Source organism: Bos javanicus, chromosome 9, assembly GCF_032452875.1.
Source record: "Bos javanicus breed banteng chromosome 9, ARS-OSU_banteng_1.0, whole genome shotgun sequence".
Lineage (NCBI taxonomy): Eukaryota > Metazoa > Chordata > Mammalia > Artiodactyla > Bovidae > Bos > Bos javanicus.
Genome location: NC_083876.1, coordinates 73,556,921 through 73,573,795, shown reverse-complemented (window position 1 = coordinate 73,573,795; position 16,875 = coordinate 73,556,921). Strand labels below are relative to the sequence as shown.

The following is a 16,875-nucleotide window of genomic DNA, read 5'->3' as shown; positions in this document are numbered from 1 at the left end:
GGATCTACTGGGTTGGTTAAAACTTACCGCTAATTTCTCACAGGATTTGGAAAAACAAATGAGATACGCTTTGAAGTGTGTACAGAGGCAAATGGGAATGGAAAAGCTGGACTCCAAAGAAATATGCATAATGCTCTTACCACACAAACGAAGCAACAGGTTTTAGTGTGACTGCAACTGCAGAAAATGCAAGAGTCCTGGGCTGACTTGACTAGTATTTTTCCATCCCTGGTGACTCAGAACTAAAGATGGCGCCTGTGGCAAAAATTAGAACGTGGGAGGGGGCACTGGGTGTAGCAGAAGATGGCCTTTTGGGGGCTGCTGTTCTGTTTTAAACACATAGTTATCTCACTATAACTGTGATAACTCAGCACCAGATGAATCGTGGATAATTTTTTTCCCTAAGATTTGGTCTGTGGTACAATTCTGTATTCTTCACGCTTGAAAGGATGTTTCATTTCGTGGGTACGATCGCGTAGGGGAGGGTGGTGGTGGTGGTGGCTTGACAAGTGTATTTCTTGGCATCATTCATGTTTCTTTGCCTTGGCGGGTTCCACGACAGCCTTCGTCTGGCTACAGTTTTGAAGATCAGAGAGCTTCTTCCGGGTGACAGACGGGACGGTAGCAAGCTCCGAGAAGCACCTGCGTATTCCCAGTGTTCCCGCTCCAGGGAGAACGGATTCCCTTTCGTGGCCCGCGCGAGGAGTCCAGCGCGCGGACCCGGAGCGCGCGCCCCACCGCAGTCTGAGGGCGCGCGCGCCGCCTCCACCTACGCCACACAGCAGCGCCTCCGGACCCCGGAGAAGGCGGGGCTGCGGGAGGGGCGGAGCCACGGAGGGGCGCCGAAGTCCGGCAGAGGTCCAAACGGAGAGCAGGGCCCGCATCGGTTGTCATGGGGACGGCGGCGTAGGCAGGCGCTGACGTCGGCGGGAGGCGCGCTGCCTGCACTGCGGCACCAGGCGGGCGCTCAGAGCCTGGGAGGCGGGCGGCTGGGGTGGCTGGTGACCACATCACTCCCAGCCCGCCCCGCACGGTCCGGGCGGTGGCTCCCTGGGGACCCGCTGTCGGCAGTTCTGCGCCCTCTTCTGTGTGAGTACCCTGCAGGCTGGTGGTGGCGGGATCCCGGGCCCGGGAACTCGGCCTGTCCTGCCCTCTCTGGGGACAGCAGCGTGGAGGGCTGCTCAGATCCGAGGGCGTGGGGGCGGTGGGCGCAGCAGGGCGGACGGGGGCCGCGATGGGCCACGGCAGTCTGACCGGCCCAGCTCCGCGGAGTGAAGAGATGTGGTTTTGAGAGTTACCACTACGTACTTACTTTTCTTCTCCCGTTCCTGGGCGGATCTTCTCCGAAGCGTTGAGCGTGTTGTCCTGAAAGAGTGAATGCAATCTTTGCCTTTCCTATTCCAGATTCTGGTTTCAGTGCAGTTCAGTCGCTCAGTCGTGTCCGACTCTTTGCGACCCCATGAATCGCAGCACGCCAGGCCTCCCTGTCCAGCACCAACTCCCGGAGTTCACTCAAACTCACGTCCAGCGAGTCAGTGATGCCATCCAGCCATCTCATCCTCTGGCGTCCCCTTCTCCTCCTGCCCCCAATCCCTCCCAGCATCAGGGTCTTTTCCAATGAGTCAACTCTTGGCATGAGGTGGCCAAAGTACTGGCGTTTCAGCTTTAGCATTATTCCTTCCAAAGAACACCCAGGACTGATCTCCTTTAGGATGGAATCTGGTTTAACAGCATTTAAATCAGATGCTCACTAAGTACATTTATTTCCTTTTAGGGTGTCATCTTGGTGCTGAATCTTGAACCTGTGAAATGCCTTCTTAATTACGTCTGAGAAAAGGTGATCGATCTGTTACGTTTCTAAGTCTAGTTACAGTAATAGGGTCATTTCAATATGTATACAAATAGAAGGAAATATATACTATTTAGGAATCTCTTCCAAATGGCTGTGCTACTTTTCAGCATTACTGTAAGAACATCTACTGACTGGAGTATATGACTTTTCCTTCTTCTGAGAAAAGGATGCTAACAGTTTTTTCACCTGTTGCATTTATGATTGCTGTTACTGCTTGGGTCTTATGGAAGAAGATTGCTTGTTATGAGGACTTTGTAAAGTTAAAAAATACATGTGAAAGAAATTTAAATGCCCCCAAATTTTCATCATATTTATAATCTTACATATTTATAAAGACTATCTTGATTTATTGATTGAATATGTATACAGGTTTTTGTTTCCTTTTTTCCCATGCTGTAAAATTCAGTTAAGGAGTGAATCATCCAAGCCTCTGCCTGTTTTTTCTTTGATCTTTAGTCATTTATTGGCTGATAATGAGGTGTTTAGAGAAAAAATAAAATGAGATGAAATGTAACACTGTTTTCCTATTTTGTATTAATATCTCTTAGCAGGTCCTGTTAAAGGCATTGTGAGGGAGAAGTTTTTAAATATAATGACATATATGAAATTCACAGATGTCCTTTTAAGTTTGACCTTAATTTTCCTTGATGCTCTTATTTATCAAATATAAGTCATTATTTAAGGTGTTTGCTATAGTACACATTACTTTTTAGAGATGATTATTTCTGTAGTGTATTTGCTGTGTTCATCATTGAATAATATTAGTGTTTACTAATTGGATTGTACATTAGACTATTAAATAATAGTAAATAATGTGAATACATAATTATGTTTTGTCTATCACATAATTGTCTATTTTTAATACTGTAATAATCACATAAAGTAATGGGCCATCCACTGTGCTGATCACTTTTCAGTATTTCCTCTTCTCCTTATAATAAAGTAGGTGCCATTTTCATTTTCCAGGCAAAAAAAAAAGAACAAGCCTTAGAGAGATTAAGTGGCTTGCCCAAAGCCATATATTCAGTAATTATCACAACAAGAGCTTATGCCTGACTCCTTTTGACCCTATTACTGCCCCACCCCCTTTTAAAATGGGAATACATAAATGAAGAGAGCATAGGCCTAGCCCTCCCTCAAGCTAGCAGTTTGGTTGGGGAGGGGTGGGTAGTTTATCAGAGTGAAAATTCAGGAAGCAGAAGGAGGAATGAAGATCAAGGCACTTCAGGAGCACAGTGTAGACCACTTCTTTCTTGAAATTCTTTTTTTCCTTTGGTTACTTCTCCCAGTTTTTCATTTGCTGCCTGATGTCTTTTAGTTTATTTTGTGGGCCCCAAATTTGCTTTTCAGCATTTTTTTCTTGCAATCATCACAAATATAAATAATGCCCAAATTTTTATCCTCTGTCTCATCACTGGATTGCTATATTCTGTTGTCTACTCACATAAATGGATTATATGTATATGTATCTCCATCCTTATACACACCCACATACACTATATGTATGTATGTATACAGTAATAATAGCTATCATTTTTGAAGAGCTTGCCATACTCTAGGCATTGTGCTAAGTGTTACTTGCATATTCTTATTTAATCTTTATAGTACCCTATAAGTCATTTATTACTAGTATTCTCTTTTGAAAGATGAGGGATTGAAGTCCACAGAGATTAATCTACTGACGGGTAGAACCAGGAATCTGACAGTAGAGCCAGAGCTTGTAGCTGCTTAATATCCATCAGGTATCAGCCCAACATGTCCCACTAAGTTCACTGAGTGTCCCTGTAAGAAATATCTATTATAATTGTGGCCAGTGTTGTTGATGTCTGTTCTGAGGCACTCTTTTAGCCTTTTAATCATTTAACTCTTAACAACAGTCCTCTAAATAGTTGCCGTTCGACTGACTTTACAGATAAGGAAACAAATTGCCCAGCCTATACAAGTAACTATGGGAGATTACAGTAATTCCAAGACTTGTTATAAACAACTCCGCTATACTTGCCTATACTGTTGCTGCTGCTGCTGCTAAGTCGCTTCAGTTGTGTCCGACTCTATGCGACTCCATAGATGGCAGCCCACCAGGCTCCCCTGTCCCTGGGATTCTCCAGGCGAGAACACTGGAGTGGGTTGCCATTTCTTTCTCCAGTGCATGAAAGTGAAAAGTGAAAGTGAAGATGCTCAGTCATGTTCAATTCTTAGCGACCCCATGGACTGCAACCTACCAGGCTCCTCCATCCATGGAATTTTCCAGGCAAGAGTACTTGAGTGGGGTGCCATTGCCTTCTCCGACATGCCTATACTGTGCTGTACTCCAATTAATAATACTACTGGTCTAATTATTCAAGTCTGAAAACCATGAGAATCATCCTTGACTCTTTGTTCTCTTTAGGAGTTTTTATTTAATGCATCTAAAATGTCATAAATTTTCTGCTCAGGATAAAACAAAAGAAGTAAGCCTTTCTTGATGGCTCAGAGTCATAGTTCAGCCATCTTCCTGATTCTTGAATCACTATGAAGTTCTAGTCCCTCAATTCTGTCCGACTCTTTGTGACTCTCTGTAGCCCCACCAGGCTCCTCTTTCTCTGGAGTTCTCCAGGCAAGAATACTGAGGTGGGTTGCCATTTCCTACTCCAGGGGATCATCCCACAGGGACTGAACCCAGGTCTCTTGCATTGCAGGCAGATTCTTTACTGTCTGAGCCACCAGGGAATCACTATGGAATACTTTAAATATTAAATCTTTATTTGCTTTATATTTGTTCGTATTTATGTGTGGCCAGGTTTCAGTTACTGATGCAGTTGGCTTTGCAGCCTCTCTCTTTTCTAATCTGGGGTAGATTAGAAAGATGATCTGCCTTATTAGATCTAAATCATCTAGAAAGAGTTAATGCTGGTTCATATCAATAAGGAATGGGAGGTTTTACTCTGTGGATTTAATGATGTCTATTTTGTCTGTGTACTGGATAGTTGTTATAGAAGTTAACTCACATAATTAGTTTATTTGTATAAACATTCTTTTTAGCATTTCTTTTCAGACTTTTCTGTCCAAAGTACCACTAATACTAAAGGAACATGGATGTGGATCTCTGGTGATCTAGAACCTTAACTCATAACTGTTGAGCCAAATTTAAAAAAAAAATTAAGTCTTTAGTTTTATTCTTAAAAATGTGTGCACATTATGTTCTAATGCGAGAATTAATGTTTTAGACACCCTCATCTTTTAAAAAATTGAAAATTTAAGAATATATATATACTGAGTTTATCCATGTTTTAGGTACACAATGATACACACCCAGGTATTGATCTGAGAAGATGGAATGAATATTTGTGCTAAACCTTCTGTTGTAGCAGTATTTTCAGTGGCAGGCACAGAAATATTTAAATTCATTATCTGTGAATGTGCCACCCAGAAGTATACTTTACTAGTGCAATAATGTATGCACTTGGGAAAATCAATCTCGATATGGGGTTTGGTTTCTCAGAAGTACATTGAAATGTCCATTTATTTACTTAAAATACTTTAGTGTTAGTCGCTCAGTCATGTCTGACTCCGTGACCTCATGGACTGTAACCTACCACGCTCCTCTGTCCATGGAATTCTCCAGGTAAGAATACTGAAGTGGATTGCCATTCCCTTCTCGGGATCTTTTTGACCCAGGGATCAAGCCGGGGTCTCTCGCGTTGCAGGCAGATTATCTACCATCTGAGCTACCAGGAAAGCCCAAATACTTTAAAAACATACTAAGTAAGACGCTTGTTGCCTTTCAATAATTAAAAAAAAAATTTCTCAATATATACATATTTTGCTCAATTTTGATCCAGTTTGCTTCACTTTAAGACTCTAAACTGATTTAGATATATTTAAGTTGTTTGTATAAGATAGGGATAAGTGAACTTAGTTTTATTTTTAACCTGTTGAGATAGTGGACAATCACATAATGTTGCATGAAGAATATTCTATAATTTTTATTTGGAAAATCCATTTTACAAATAAATCTCTTTGTTTTAACAGGATCCTGACTGAATCAATGCTTTATACTATCACTCAGTGCTCTCCATAAAGCTGAGATATGCCCACTGGTAAGATTTCTATGAAATTTTTTATATGCAGTGCATGTTATTTACTTTAAAGTTTGGATTATTTTAAGGGATTCTTTAACCAATTAAGGAGTAAAGTAGATATCATCAACCAAATATAACATTTATAGATACTTCATAGTTTGATATTTCTTTCTGTGAAATGTTGGTAATTAAGGTTAATATGTATTCAGTGGCTGGCAATTTGGGACTCAGCTGGGCAGAGTAAATAACATATGGTTAGTTTTTATTTTTTATTATCAAATGGATATTTGACTTTAAAGTAGACTTTGGTGAACTTTTTCCTAAAAGGCAAGCTAGTAAATATTTTAGGTTTGGTCTCTGCTATAATTACTCAACTCTGCCATAGAAGCACAGAGGCAGCCATGATAATTCTTAACAGAGTGGGTATGGCTGTATTTCAGTAAAACTTTATTAAAAGAGTTGACTGGCCTGCAGGTAGTTTCCCAATACCTGCCCTGGGGCATTCATTCATTCAGCATTTATTTGAAACATGTTTGCGTATTTATTCTGTTCTAGACCCCATAATAGCTAGGGACGTCGTTATGAACTACTGGGTATAGTGGGAGAGTCACAGTATATTTATATATATATATAGGTATACAAATAATTATACAAATTCAAGCTGGGTTAAGTGCTGTGAAGGAAAAAAAGTCTGCATTGTGAGAAATGGAGAAATATAGATGAGGTTGTCAGGAAATGTTCCACTTCACAGGCAACATTTAAAACAGGCATATTAACCCCAGCCAGGTGTGAGGAGTTAGAAGACGTCTGCACAGGGTAGAAGCAGCTTCATGTGGGAAATTGTCTGTACTGGCAGAAGAGCTAAAAAAGAAAAAAAGGTATGTCTGGCTAGAATGTAGGAATGTCACGGGCTGTTTTTTTTTTTTAACTGAAGCTGTAGAGGTAGACAGGCCAGGAAATGAGAACCATGTAGGGCATGTGAACAACTTGTTTTATTTTGTTCTAAGTGAACTGGGAAACTCACAGTCTTAAGCAAGGACTAGCCTGATATGATTTATGTTTTAAAGGGGAAAACAACTTTCAGCTTTTAATATTTGTTGAAGGCTTGATTGTTGGCCAGTCACGCGTTAAGTCATTTTTCATGAAAAAGTGATCTTTGACTTAGGATTATTCTGACTTTACACATAAGGAGAATGAAGTTTAGAGATGTTAAGTGACTTGTTTTAAGGCCACATAACTAACAGTGGCAGATACTGTGTGCATGGTAAGTAAAAAGTTAACTTAGCAAAGGAAACTTTTGGAGGGAGTAACCCAGAAGGTGAGTGGGGTATAAGTGAGTTTGGTGTCACCAAATCCAAAAGAAATGTTGTTTAAGAAAGGACTCATTAACTGTTTTAACTAAAGCAGGTATTTGCGAGGCTGTGGGGTTTTATTTTTTATCATAATGTATGTGATAGAAGAGTTGCAGAGAAAATGACATGAGTCATTATCATTTGTAGTTGAGAGTGAAGCTAAAGTGAAGACCAAAGTTCGCTTTGAGGAGTTGCTTAAGGCCCACAATGATCTAATACGTGAAAGAAAAAAACTGAAGAAGAAAATTGCCCAACCTGGAGAAAAAATCTCAGTGAGTAATTCATCATTTGGTAATGTTGACTTGAATATCTGCATAAAACCAAGAGTTTCATATGAAAACTCTAAGGAACTTTGGAAATTAAAAACAGCAAAATGGTCAATCACATTGTAAAACAAAGCTTGCCTTCAAATCAGCCTCGCTCTTGGAGTATCGAGTTCTTGAGTGCTGTCCTACATGAATAACAGACCATCTGGTTGAAGTGACCAGGGATACCAGGGAAACGCAAACTAGCCGTATTACACGGTCTTGCAGAAAACCCTTATTTTTAACCCAGAATTGTGAAGAATTTAGGAAGTAATATCTTATTTCAGATATGTAATGGCTTATCCTCATATAGACTTCTTCTACTGATTCTACCCAGCAGAACCAGGGGAAATCAATGGACTCTTAAAGGAAGAGTTACCCTTTTGTACTTGAGGTACACTTTCAAATAATAGAATTTTTTGGTATCACCCTTGAAGGGACTGAAGATACAGAACTCAAAGAAATACTAAACAAGTCAGAAATTAACTACAACCTGATTCCCAGGGTATTAGAGTCTGTAATAGTATCCCAGTTAAGGCACTATTCATTCTTCAAACCTGTCTCGCTATTTCTATTTCTGTTTCCATTTCATACACTCCTTTGACCATAATCTCTGTGTACTCACAGATACACACACAAGCACAAATAAGTAACTTCATGCAAGTTCTGGCAGTTGGTACTCGTGTGTTCTGGTTGTTGATAAGAGGAATACACACATTCCTTTAACAGGAGTTTTATGAGTTATATGCATCCTATATTTGACTTGTAGCATATTTTAACCTAGTCTGTATTTTGTCATGAGACCTGTTCATTTTAGCGTTCTGTCTGGCAGCCATCAGTGTAATCATTATATTCTTGATTGAAACAACAAAAAAAGTAATAACCTTGGCTAGGATCCAGCCGCATGCATGTAAGGAGTTCCTAGTACCCTAGTGTACTACACTGCATATGAAGTAAGAACCACTGACAGAGTGGAGCAGATTAGGTCTGCCGTAGTGGATGCTGCTCTAAGATAGAACATGCTGCTTTTGGTGTATGGTAGGGAATAGTGGCGTATGGACAGTGAACATTGCTTACTGGTACATGCCCTCACCTTGAGGAAAGTGGTATACATTTGGCAAACCAGAAGGAACCCTGGACGCAACTGCAGAAAATTTTTATGGAGTCAGACAAAGTGGAACTCATACTTTCTCTCTCTGTGAGAACTGGGCTTTGTGAGCATGAACAAGGTACAGTTTAAGCCAGAGATGCTAAATTAAATGGATAACCAGAAAATGGGCAGAAGATATGTCCAGTTATCTAAGATCCAGTTTAGGTGTGGGGGACACATAAGGGATAGGTAATTAAAAGTAACTTAGTCTCTTTTGGCACACACTAGGCCATCCACAGTCTCTCTTAATTTAAAGATAAAAGTATTTAGGAAGAAATTTTCAGCTGGACAGAAACAGCTTATTCCTAGAATGCAAAAATATTTTTGAAATGCTTTACTTTAACAAATAGAGGAGAATACCTGTTTTTATTTACTAAATAATAGTGCTCTCTTTCAAGCACTTCAAAATATTTTGTGTGTATTCACTAGTTTTTAATTTAATACCAACAATACAATTATGAAGCTTCATTTACATTTATACATAGGGAAACTAGATCATAGAGAGTTTGAATAACTTACCCAAAGTTGCATGCTGCTAAGTCGCTTCAGTCGTGTCCGACTCTGTGCGATCCCACAGACGGCAGCCCACCAGGCTCCCCCGTCCCTGGGATTCTCCAGGCAAGAACACTGGAGTGGGTTGCCATTTCCTTCTCCAATGCATGAAAGTGAAAAGTGAAAGTGAAGTCGCTCAGTCGTGTCCGACTCTTAGCGACCCCATGGATTGGAGCCTACCAGGCTCCTCTGTCCATGGGATTTTCCAGGCAAGAGTACTGGAGTGGGGTGCCAGTGCCTTCTCTGCAAAGTTGCATAGTTAATGATAAACCCTTGATTCAAACTGACAATCTGACTTCAGAATCTACTGTCTTCACCACAACCCAATAGGACCCTGTTTAATAAAGTAAGAAGTGATAGGACCTCTTTAAAACAAGAACTCCCAAGTGTAGAACAGGCTGAGACTAAAAAGGAAGCAGGCTTAAATAAGAAAATTAAGCAAAGGGAAAGCCATAGAAGAATTCATAATAATGGAAGGTTTATCTTACTGTTTTTCAACTATCAGGCACTCTGATAAGGTTTTTACAAATTATCATTTCTGATTCTCCTGTTAATCATGAAAGTACGTATTAGAGATCTTATTTTGCACATGAGAAATATTATGACCATCTGAATAGAAAACCACTTACTATCTCTGCCAGGTTCATATAGCCAGAAATAGAGTAAGTTGGAGTTATTTACTTGTAGGTGGTGCTAGTGGTAAAGAATCCACCTGCCAGTGCAGGAGACTTAAGAGACACAAGTTTGATCCCTGGGTTGGGAAGATTCCCTGGGGAAGGGAATGGTTACCCATTCTAGTATTCTTGCCTGGAGAATTCCATGTAAAGAGGAGCCTGATGGGCTACAGTCCATGGGGCTGCAAAGAGTCGGACACAACTGAGCACACACACACATTTTTCTGTGTATTAACATGTATCAAAAATTTTATTTAGCCCACTGATTAATGAGGGAACCAGTAAGGTGTTATAACCAGTTCAAATGGATGTGATGTACAGAGATTTATATTATTTACCAGACAAAATTCAGTTGCATTATATTAGAAATCATTTACATAGCTTTCCCTTCTCCAGGGGATCTTCCAACACAGGGATCAAACCCACGTTTCTCACAATGCAGGCAGATTCTTTACCAGCTGAGCCACAGGGAAGGCCATATTATTATTTACCAGACAAAATTTAGTTGCATTATATTAATGGAAATCTTCTACATAGATTACATATATTACAAAAATCTTTTACAAATTCCTGTGGACAGGAAACATTTGCATTGCTATGAGTTTTCTACATGTTAACCCTTTTTCTCTACCAAGTTGTAAAACAGTCAATGAAAGCAGAAATAACCAGAATAGATGAGCTAATTTTCACCCACTACATTTCAAAGACTTTTGTTACACTAAAGTAAAACCAAAACAGCCTGAATCCTTCTATTTAGAGATAACCTACATATACAAATTTTGTGCCATATTTTTTAATATCATGTAAGAATTTTAGAATCTGGATTTAAAACTACAGTCTCTCTGTGATTCTTTCTTCATTGCTGCCTCAAAAACTGTACCTGAGGCCTAAAATAATAGAATTGACACTAAGGAAAAATTTAGTGATTGGGCAACAAACATGAGAGAGAATGGCCGAAACTAAAATGAAAGATACAGTAAATAAGGACATATAGAAATACTTGACTTACAAGTCTGTGTTCCCAGACGGCACTAATGGAGCAGAAATAATAAAAAGAGCATAAGGAGGAAACTTTCCTGAGAATGAAAAAGGATGTGGGAAGAGATGAATCCATCTTGCATTCCAGGTAAAGTTTGAGATGAGAACTCTATCTGGAAACTTAAGTTTCAAGGGAGAGAGAAATTTTGCTAACATCTAAACAGAAGAAACACCTCGTACATTTCCAGCTTCTCTCCAAAAACACTTAAGTCCAAAGACAATGGAGCAATATCCATACAATATTTAGGGGAAAATAGTGTTCCAAGGAATGTACTTGCCTACATTGTCAGTCGCGTATGAGAGCAATAGGGAGCATGTGAATTGGGAAAGAGTTATGACTGGTGTTCCCTCCTGAAAAAAATCAATAAAACTATGGAAGATAGATTAGTTGAGTGTGTAGTACCATCTCCAGAGACATGAATGAAAACAAAGTATTTAGGAATAGAGAATTTATAATCTGAAAATAAATTTGGATGAGCCTTGAAACCAGTTATGTATGTAGAAGTTTCTCCATCGTTTGTGCCAGGTGTTTCAAGAAGCTATGGTACAGGGACTTGGTACTGCTAACATTGCTTTAGCTTCTAGGGAAAAAGGTCATTTGCAGTCTCATTTCATCTCATATTAAATTACATATCAGACATCTTAAAAAGTTAAATGTAAAAACCTAAATTAATAGACAAATATTTAAATAAGAAAATAGAAGTGGGCTGGTTCAGTTTTCCAGTGTGGGAAATGAAAGACATCTGATTTTAAATGAAAGACATCCAAATAATGAGAATATTCTCTGTCTGCACACAGAAAACCAGTAAATACTTGTTGAAGGAATAGATAAATCTGAGGTAGAAGATACTTTGAGTCAGAAACAAATACAACTAAAAGTTAGCTAATTCACTGAAACTATGATTTTTTTATAGTCACAGATCTAGTACTCATATAGCCAATAACATAGTAATAGCTAAAATTTATTGAACACTTGTATTCTGGAATCAGAAGGTTCTTTTTAACATTCTATTCCCCTATCAATCTGAAGAACAACCTATGAGTAAGTTCCATTCCAAATGTTAATAAATAAAGAAATGCTACAAATAAATGCCTTGAATAGTAAGATACTATATCTCTCAGGGCTTTCCAAGTGGTGCTAGTGGTAAAGAACCCACCTGCCAGTGCAGGAGACATAAGAGACGTGGATTCGATGCCTGGGTTAGGAAGATCCCCCGGGGAAGGGCATTACAACTCACTCCAGTATTCTTGCCTGGAGAATCCCATGAACAGAGGAGCCTGATGGGCTACAGTCCATAAAGTCATGAAGAGTGAGACACAACTGAAGCAACTTAGCACTCAGGTGTCTTAAATGAGCAAAAGGTGTGAAAAAAAATTACAAGAGAAAATGACATCGACTAATAAAATACAGGAACACTGTAAAAGCTATTTAGGTTGGAAACCAGAATGGTATTTTTACTTACCAAGAAAGTATTCAGAAGTTAATTACCAGGGTAGAGAGCAAAACTTTTTAATATGATGTTCATAAAAAATGAAGCAGTACAAGTAGGACAACTTTTTCAGAAAGTTTAACTATAAAAAGGAATCTTTTCAGTGCTGGTATTGGGGAAGATGGAAAAGGCAGTGGCAACCCACTCTAGTACTCTTGCCTGGAAAATCCCACGGACGGAGGAGTCTGGTAGGCTGTGGTCCATGGGGTCTTGAAGAGTCGGACACAACTGAGCGTCTTCACTTTCACTTTTCACTTTCACACATTGGAGAAGGAAATGGCAACCCACTCCAGTGTTCTTGCCTGGAGAATCCCAGGGACGGGGGAGCCTGGTGGGCTGCCGTCTATGGGGTCACACAGAATTGGACACGACTGAAGTGACTTAGCAGCAGCAGCATTGGGGAAGATAAGGAAGAGATTTGATGATACAGGACAGGAAAATTTTTAGAACACAAGTTAAGACCCACCTCTTTATAATGAGAAGGACAGAGAAAAAGATTGTTTAGAGTACATGAAAATTTGTAGATTTGGTAGTAGAAAGTTGCAGCTTTCCATTTGATGGCTTTTGACTCACCCGTGAAAGTGAGTCAAGAAGTGACAACATTGAACATCAGAGGTAAGTAAAGACAGTTTGAAATAGCCAGTGTGCAGAAGGTACAGAAGAATGCATACAAACAGATTATGCAGTATGGGAGAATTGTTTGTAGCTTTGAGGTCTCAGTTGAATTTATAGGCCATATCTTTAGAATAGTACCAATCTTTGAAGTGGTTCAGTTTCTTTAGGCAGCATTCAACAGCCTGGTTATAGTTATAGAGATGAACATCACTTAATTTGAACAGTACCCCACTGTAGTACTCTTGCTTGGAAAAACCCATGGACGGAGGAGCCTGATGGGCTGCAGTCCATGGGGTCGCTAAGAGTAGGACACGACTGAACAACTTCACTTTCACTTTTCACTTTCACACATTGGAGAAGGAAATGGCAACCCACTCCAGTGTTGCCTGGAGAATCCCAGGGACAGGGGAGCCTGGTGGGCTGCCGTCTGTGGGGTCGCACAGAGAATCGGACACGACTGAAGTGACTTAGCAGCAGCAGAGTTTTTTCCAGACAGGTGTGATGGATAAAAAGTACATGATAATAGCAAATGATGAATGAAGTGACCGATTATGAAATCAAAGTATGAAGAACTAGAGATGAGAGGCATGATAGATAGGGAGGATATATTGAGTTCAAACCATAATGAATGATTTATTGTTTTATATCACTAAGTCTGGAGTGGTTTAATACTCAGTAGTAATAACTGAAACCAATAAGTATAAATTGTTAAGTAGAGAATAAATACTCAAACTGTGGCTATTATTAATTTTGAAGTTGCATCTGAATTTTTGCCTTAATTTAAAGGAAGGACTTTAAATCATTATCATTGTCAATCCTTTATCATCTTGATTTCACTCTTTGATTTTCTATCGCATTTTATCCTAATGTTATTTCATAGAGGTGATAACTTCTTTTATGAATAACAGTTTCTAAAAATGTTCTATGTGTTAATTTTAAAGGGTGGAAAATATGCTAGATTTTCTTGTTGTTCAGTCACTCAGTTGTGTTCAATTCTTTGTGACCCCATGGCCTGCAGCATGCCAGGCTTCCCTGTCCTTCACTATCTCCTGGAGTTTTCTCAGGCTCATATCCTGAGTCAGTGATGCCATCCAACCATATCGTCCTCTGTTGCCCCCTTCTCTTGCCCTCAACCTTTCCCAGCATCAGAGCCTTTTCCAGTGAGTCAGCTCTTTGCATCAGGTGGCTAAAGTATTGAAGCTTCAGCTTCAGCATCAGTCCTTCCAGTACTCAGGGTTGATTTCCTTCAGAATTGACTGGTTTGATCTCTATACTGTCCAAGGGACTTTTAAAGAGTCTTCTCCAGCACCACAGTTCGAAAGAATCAATTCTTTGGTGCTCAGCCTTCTTTATGGTCCAGGTCTCACATCCGTACATGATTATTGGAAAAGCCATAGCTTTGACTCTATGGACCTTTGTCAGCAAAGTGATATCTCTGCTTTTTAAACATGTCTAGGTTTGTCAGTTTCTTTCAAGGAACAAGCGTCTTTTAATCTCATGGCTGCAGTCACCATCTGCAGTGATTTTGGAGCCCAAGAAAATAAAATCTGCCGCTGCTTACATTTTTTTCCCTGTTTGCCATAAAGTGTTGGGACCAGATGCAATGATCTTAGTTTTTTGAATGTTGAATTTTAAACCAGCTTTCTCACTTTCTTTCACCTTCATCAAGAATCTCTTTAGTTTTTCTTTGCTTTTTGCTGTTCAAGTAGTGTCATCTGCATATCTAAGGTTGTTGATATTTCTCCCTGGCAATCTTGATTCCAGCTTGTGATTCGTCCAGCTCGGCATTTTGCATGATGTACTCTGCATATAAGTTAAATAAGCAGGATGACAATATACAGTCTTGACGTACTCCTTTCCCAGTTTTGAACCAGTCCATTGTTATACGTCCAGTTCTAACTGATGCTTCTTGATCTTCATACAGATTTCTCAGGATGCAGGTAAGGTGATCTATTATTCTCATCTCTTTAAGAATTTTCCGCAGTTTGTTGTGATCCACACAGTCAAAGGCTTTAATGTAGTCAATGAAGCAGATGTTTTTCTGGAATTCTTTTGCTTTTTCTGTGATCCAGCTGATGCTGGCAATTTGAGCTTTGGTTCCTCTGCCTTTTCTAAGTCCAGGTTTCATAATATTCTTTAGTTAGTTCATGTATTCATTCACCTTTTTCAGGCTCAACATTCCAGAAGCTCTGAGCTCAGTTCTCAGGAGCCATTCAAGAGCTTATCCTGCAAACAGGCCTGGGATTTGCAGGATTTGAGCAACGAGGGCTGCTGAATTAACCCTTTTCTTCACAACTCTAACCAGACTGATCAGAAAAACAATGAAAGAAGACAAATAACGAATACTAGGAATGTAAATATAATTCACGGCAGATGTGTTAAAGACCTAAAAAGGACAATAAAGGAGTATTATGAATAACTTTATGACAATAAATTTAGCAACTTAGATAAAATGTGTAAATTACTTCAAGGCTACAAGCTACTGAATATTTTATATATTTTTAAAAAATTTATTTGTGGTTAAAAACCTGTGGAAAAAACTAGGTGGCTAGTTTTCTCAGCTGACTTTATTAATAAATTTTACCAACCATTTGAGGAAGAAATCATATTAATTCTATATAAACTCTTTCAGACTATGTAAAAAGAGGGAATACTTCTCCATTCTTTTGATGGGGGTAGCAATTTTAAATTAATACTAAAAGAGAAAGACATTACAGGAAAATTACACCAGTATCCCTTTTGAACCCAGAGCAGATATCTTCCACAAAATTTAGGGAATCAGTCTTATATAAAAATAATTATATACATTATGTAATTTATCTCAGCAGTATATCAAAGTATTGAAAAAAAATCATGTAATTCACCATAAAATTAAACAAAACCCAATGATCATCTCAATAAATGCAATAAAAGACTTGACAAAATTTGTCACCCATTCTGATAACTAAAACAAAAAGAGAAGGGAACTTCTTCAACTTGATAGAGGGAATCTACAATAACTTACAGTTAAAATTACTTAAAATTTAAAAACTGACAGCTTTTGCTGTAAGCTTGAGCACATCACCATATATATTCATAATTGTATGGGTAACCAATGCAATAATGCAATTTTTGAAAAAAAAAGTATAAAGACTGTAAAAGAAGTAAAAGAATCTCATTCGCAGATGACAGAATCTCAAAAAAATGCTATTAGAACTATTAATGAGTTAGCAGAATATAAGGTCTAAATATAAAAACCAATTGTATTTTTGTACCAGTAGTGAATAATTTAAAATTTAAAATGTCATTTGTAATAGTAACCAAATATGTAGTAATCTAGGATACATTCATCAAAATATATGCAAACCTGGATACCGGAAATCCCTAATCTGCTAAAAATCAAAACCAAATAGATATATCCATGTTCATGGATTGAAAGTATTGTCAGATAATTATTGACAAATTATTATTATCCATTCTCTGAAATTTTGATCTGTTGATTCAATTTAATCCTAATCAAAATGCCAATAGACTTCAAGAATTAAAAATCTGATTTTCAAATTTATTTGGAAATATAAACAACAAACTTAGAACAGCCAAAAAATTTTGAAAAGGAAGAACAAAGTTGAAGGAGTTTTATCATCTGATTCAAAACTCAATACCAGGACAACCTGGTATTGTCATAAAGGTGGACATATAAGTGATAAATCAGCAGAGTCTAGAAATAGACTCCAGTGTAGGTGGTCAATTGATTGTTGCCAAAATTACCCAGATACCTCAGAGGGGAAAAGGATAATCTTTTTCAAC

General features: G+C 38.7%; 1 protein-coding gene across 11 annotated transcripts in view; it reads left to right on the top strand.

Moving 5' to 3' along the window:
- The first annotated feature begins 1,000 nt into the window (after positions 1-1,000).
- Positions 1,001-16,875, top strand: part of AHI1 (Abelson helper integration site 1) — a 219,722-nt gene continuing 203,847 nt past the window's right edge. For 10 of the 11 annotated variants that reach the window (XR_009738557.1, XR_009738556.1, XM_061428058.1 and 7 more), the window contains exons 1-4: positions 1,001-1,089; positions 1,775-1,837; positions 5,864-5,931; positions 7,413-7,537. Coding sequence is in view for 9 of the 11 variants with exons in the window: in XM_061428058.1 (XP_061284042.1) it covers positions 5,922-5,931; positions 7,413-7,537 (135 nt within the window). In the remaining 2 variants the exon portion in view is untranslated. Of the gene's footprint in view, positions 1,090-1,774; positions 1,838-5,863; positions 5,932-7,412; positions 7,538-14,853; positions 15,030-16,875 lie in introns of those variants that run through there. The other variant, XM_061428060.1, reaches the window with a different exon arrangement.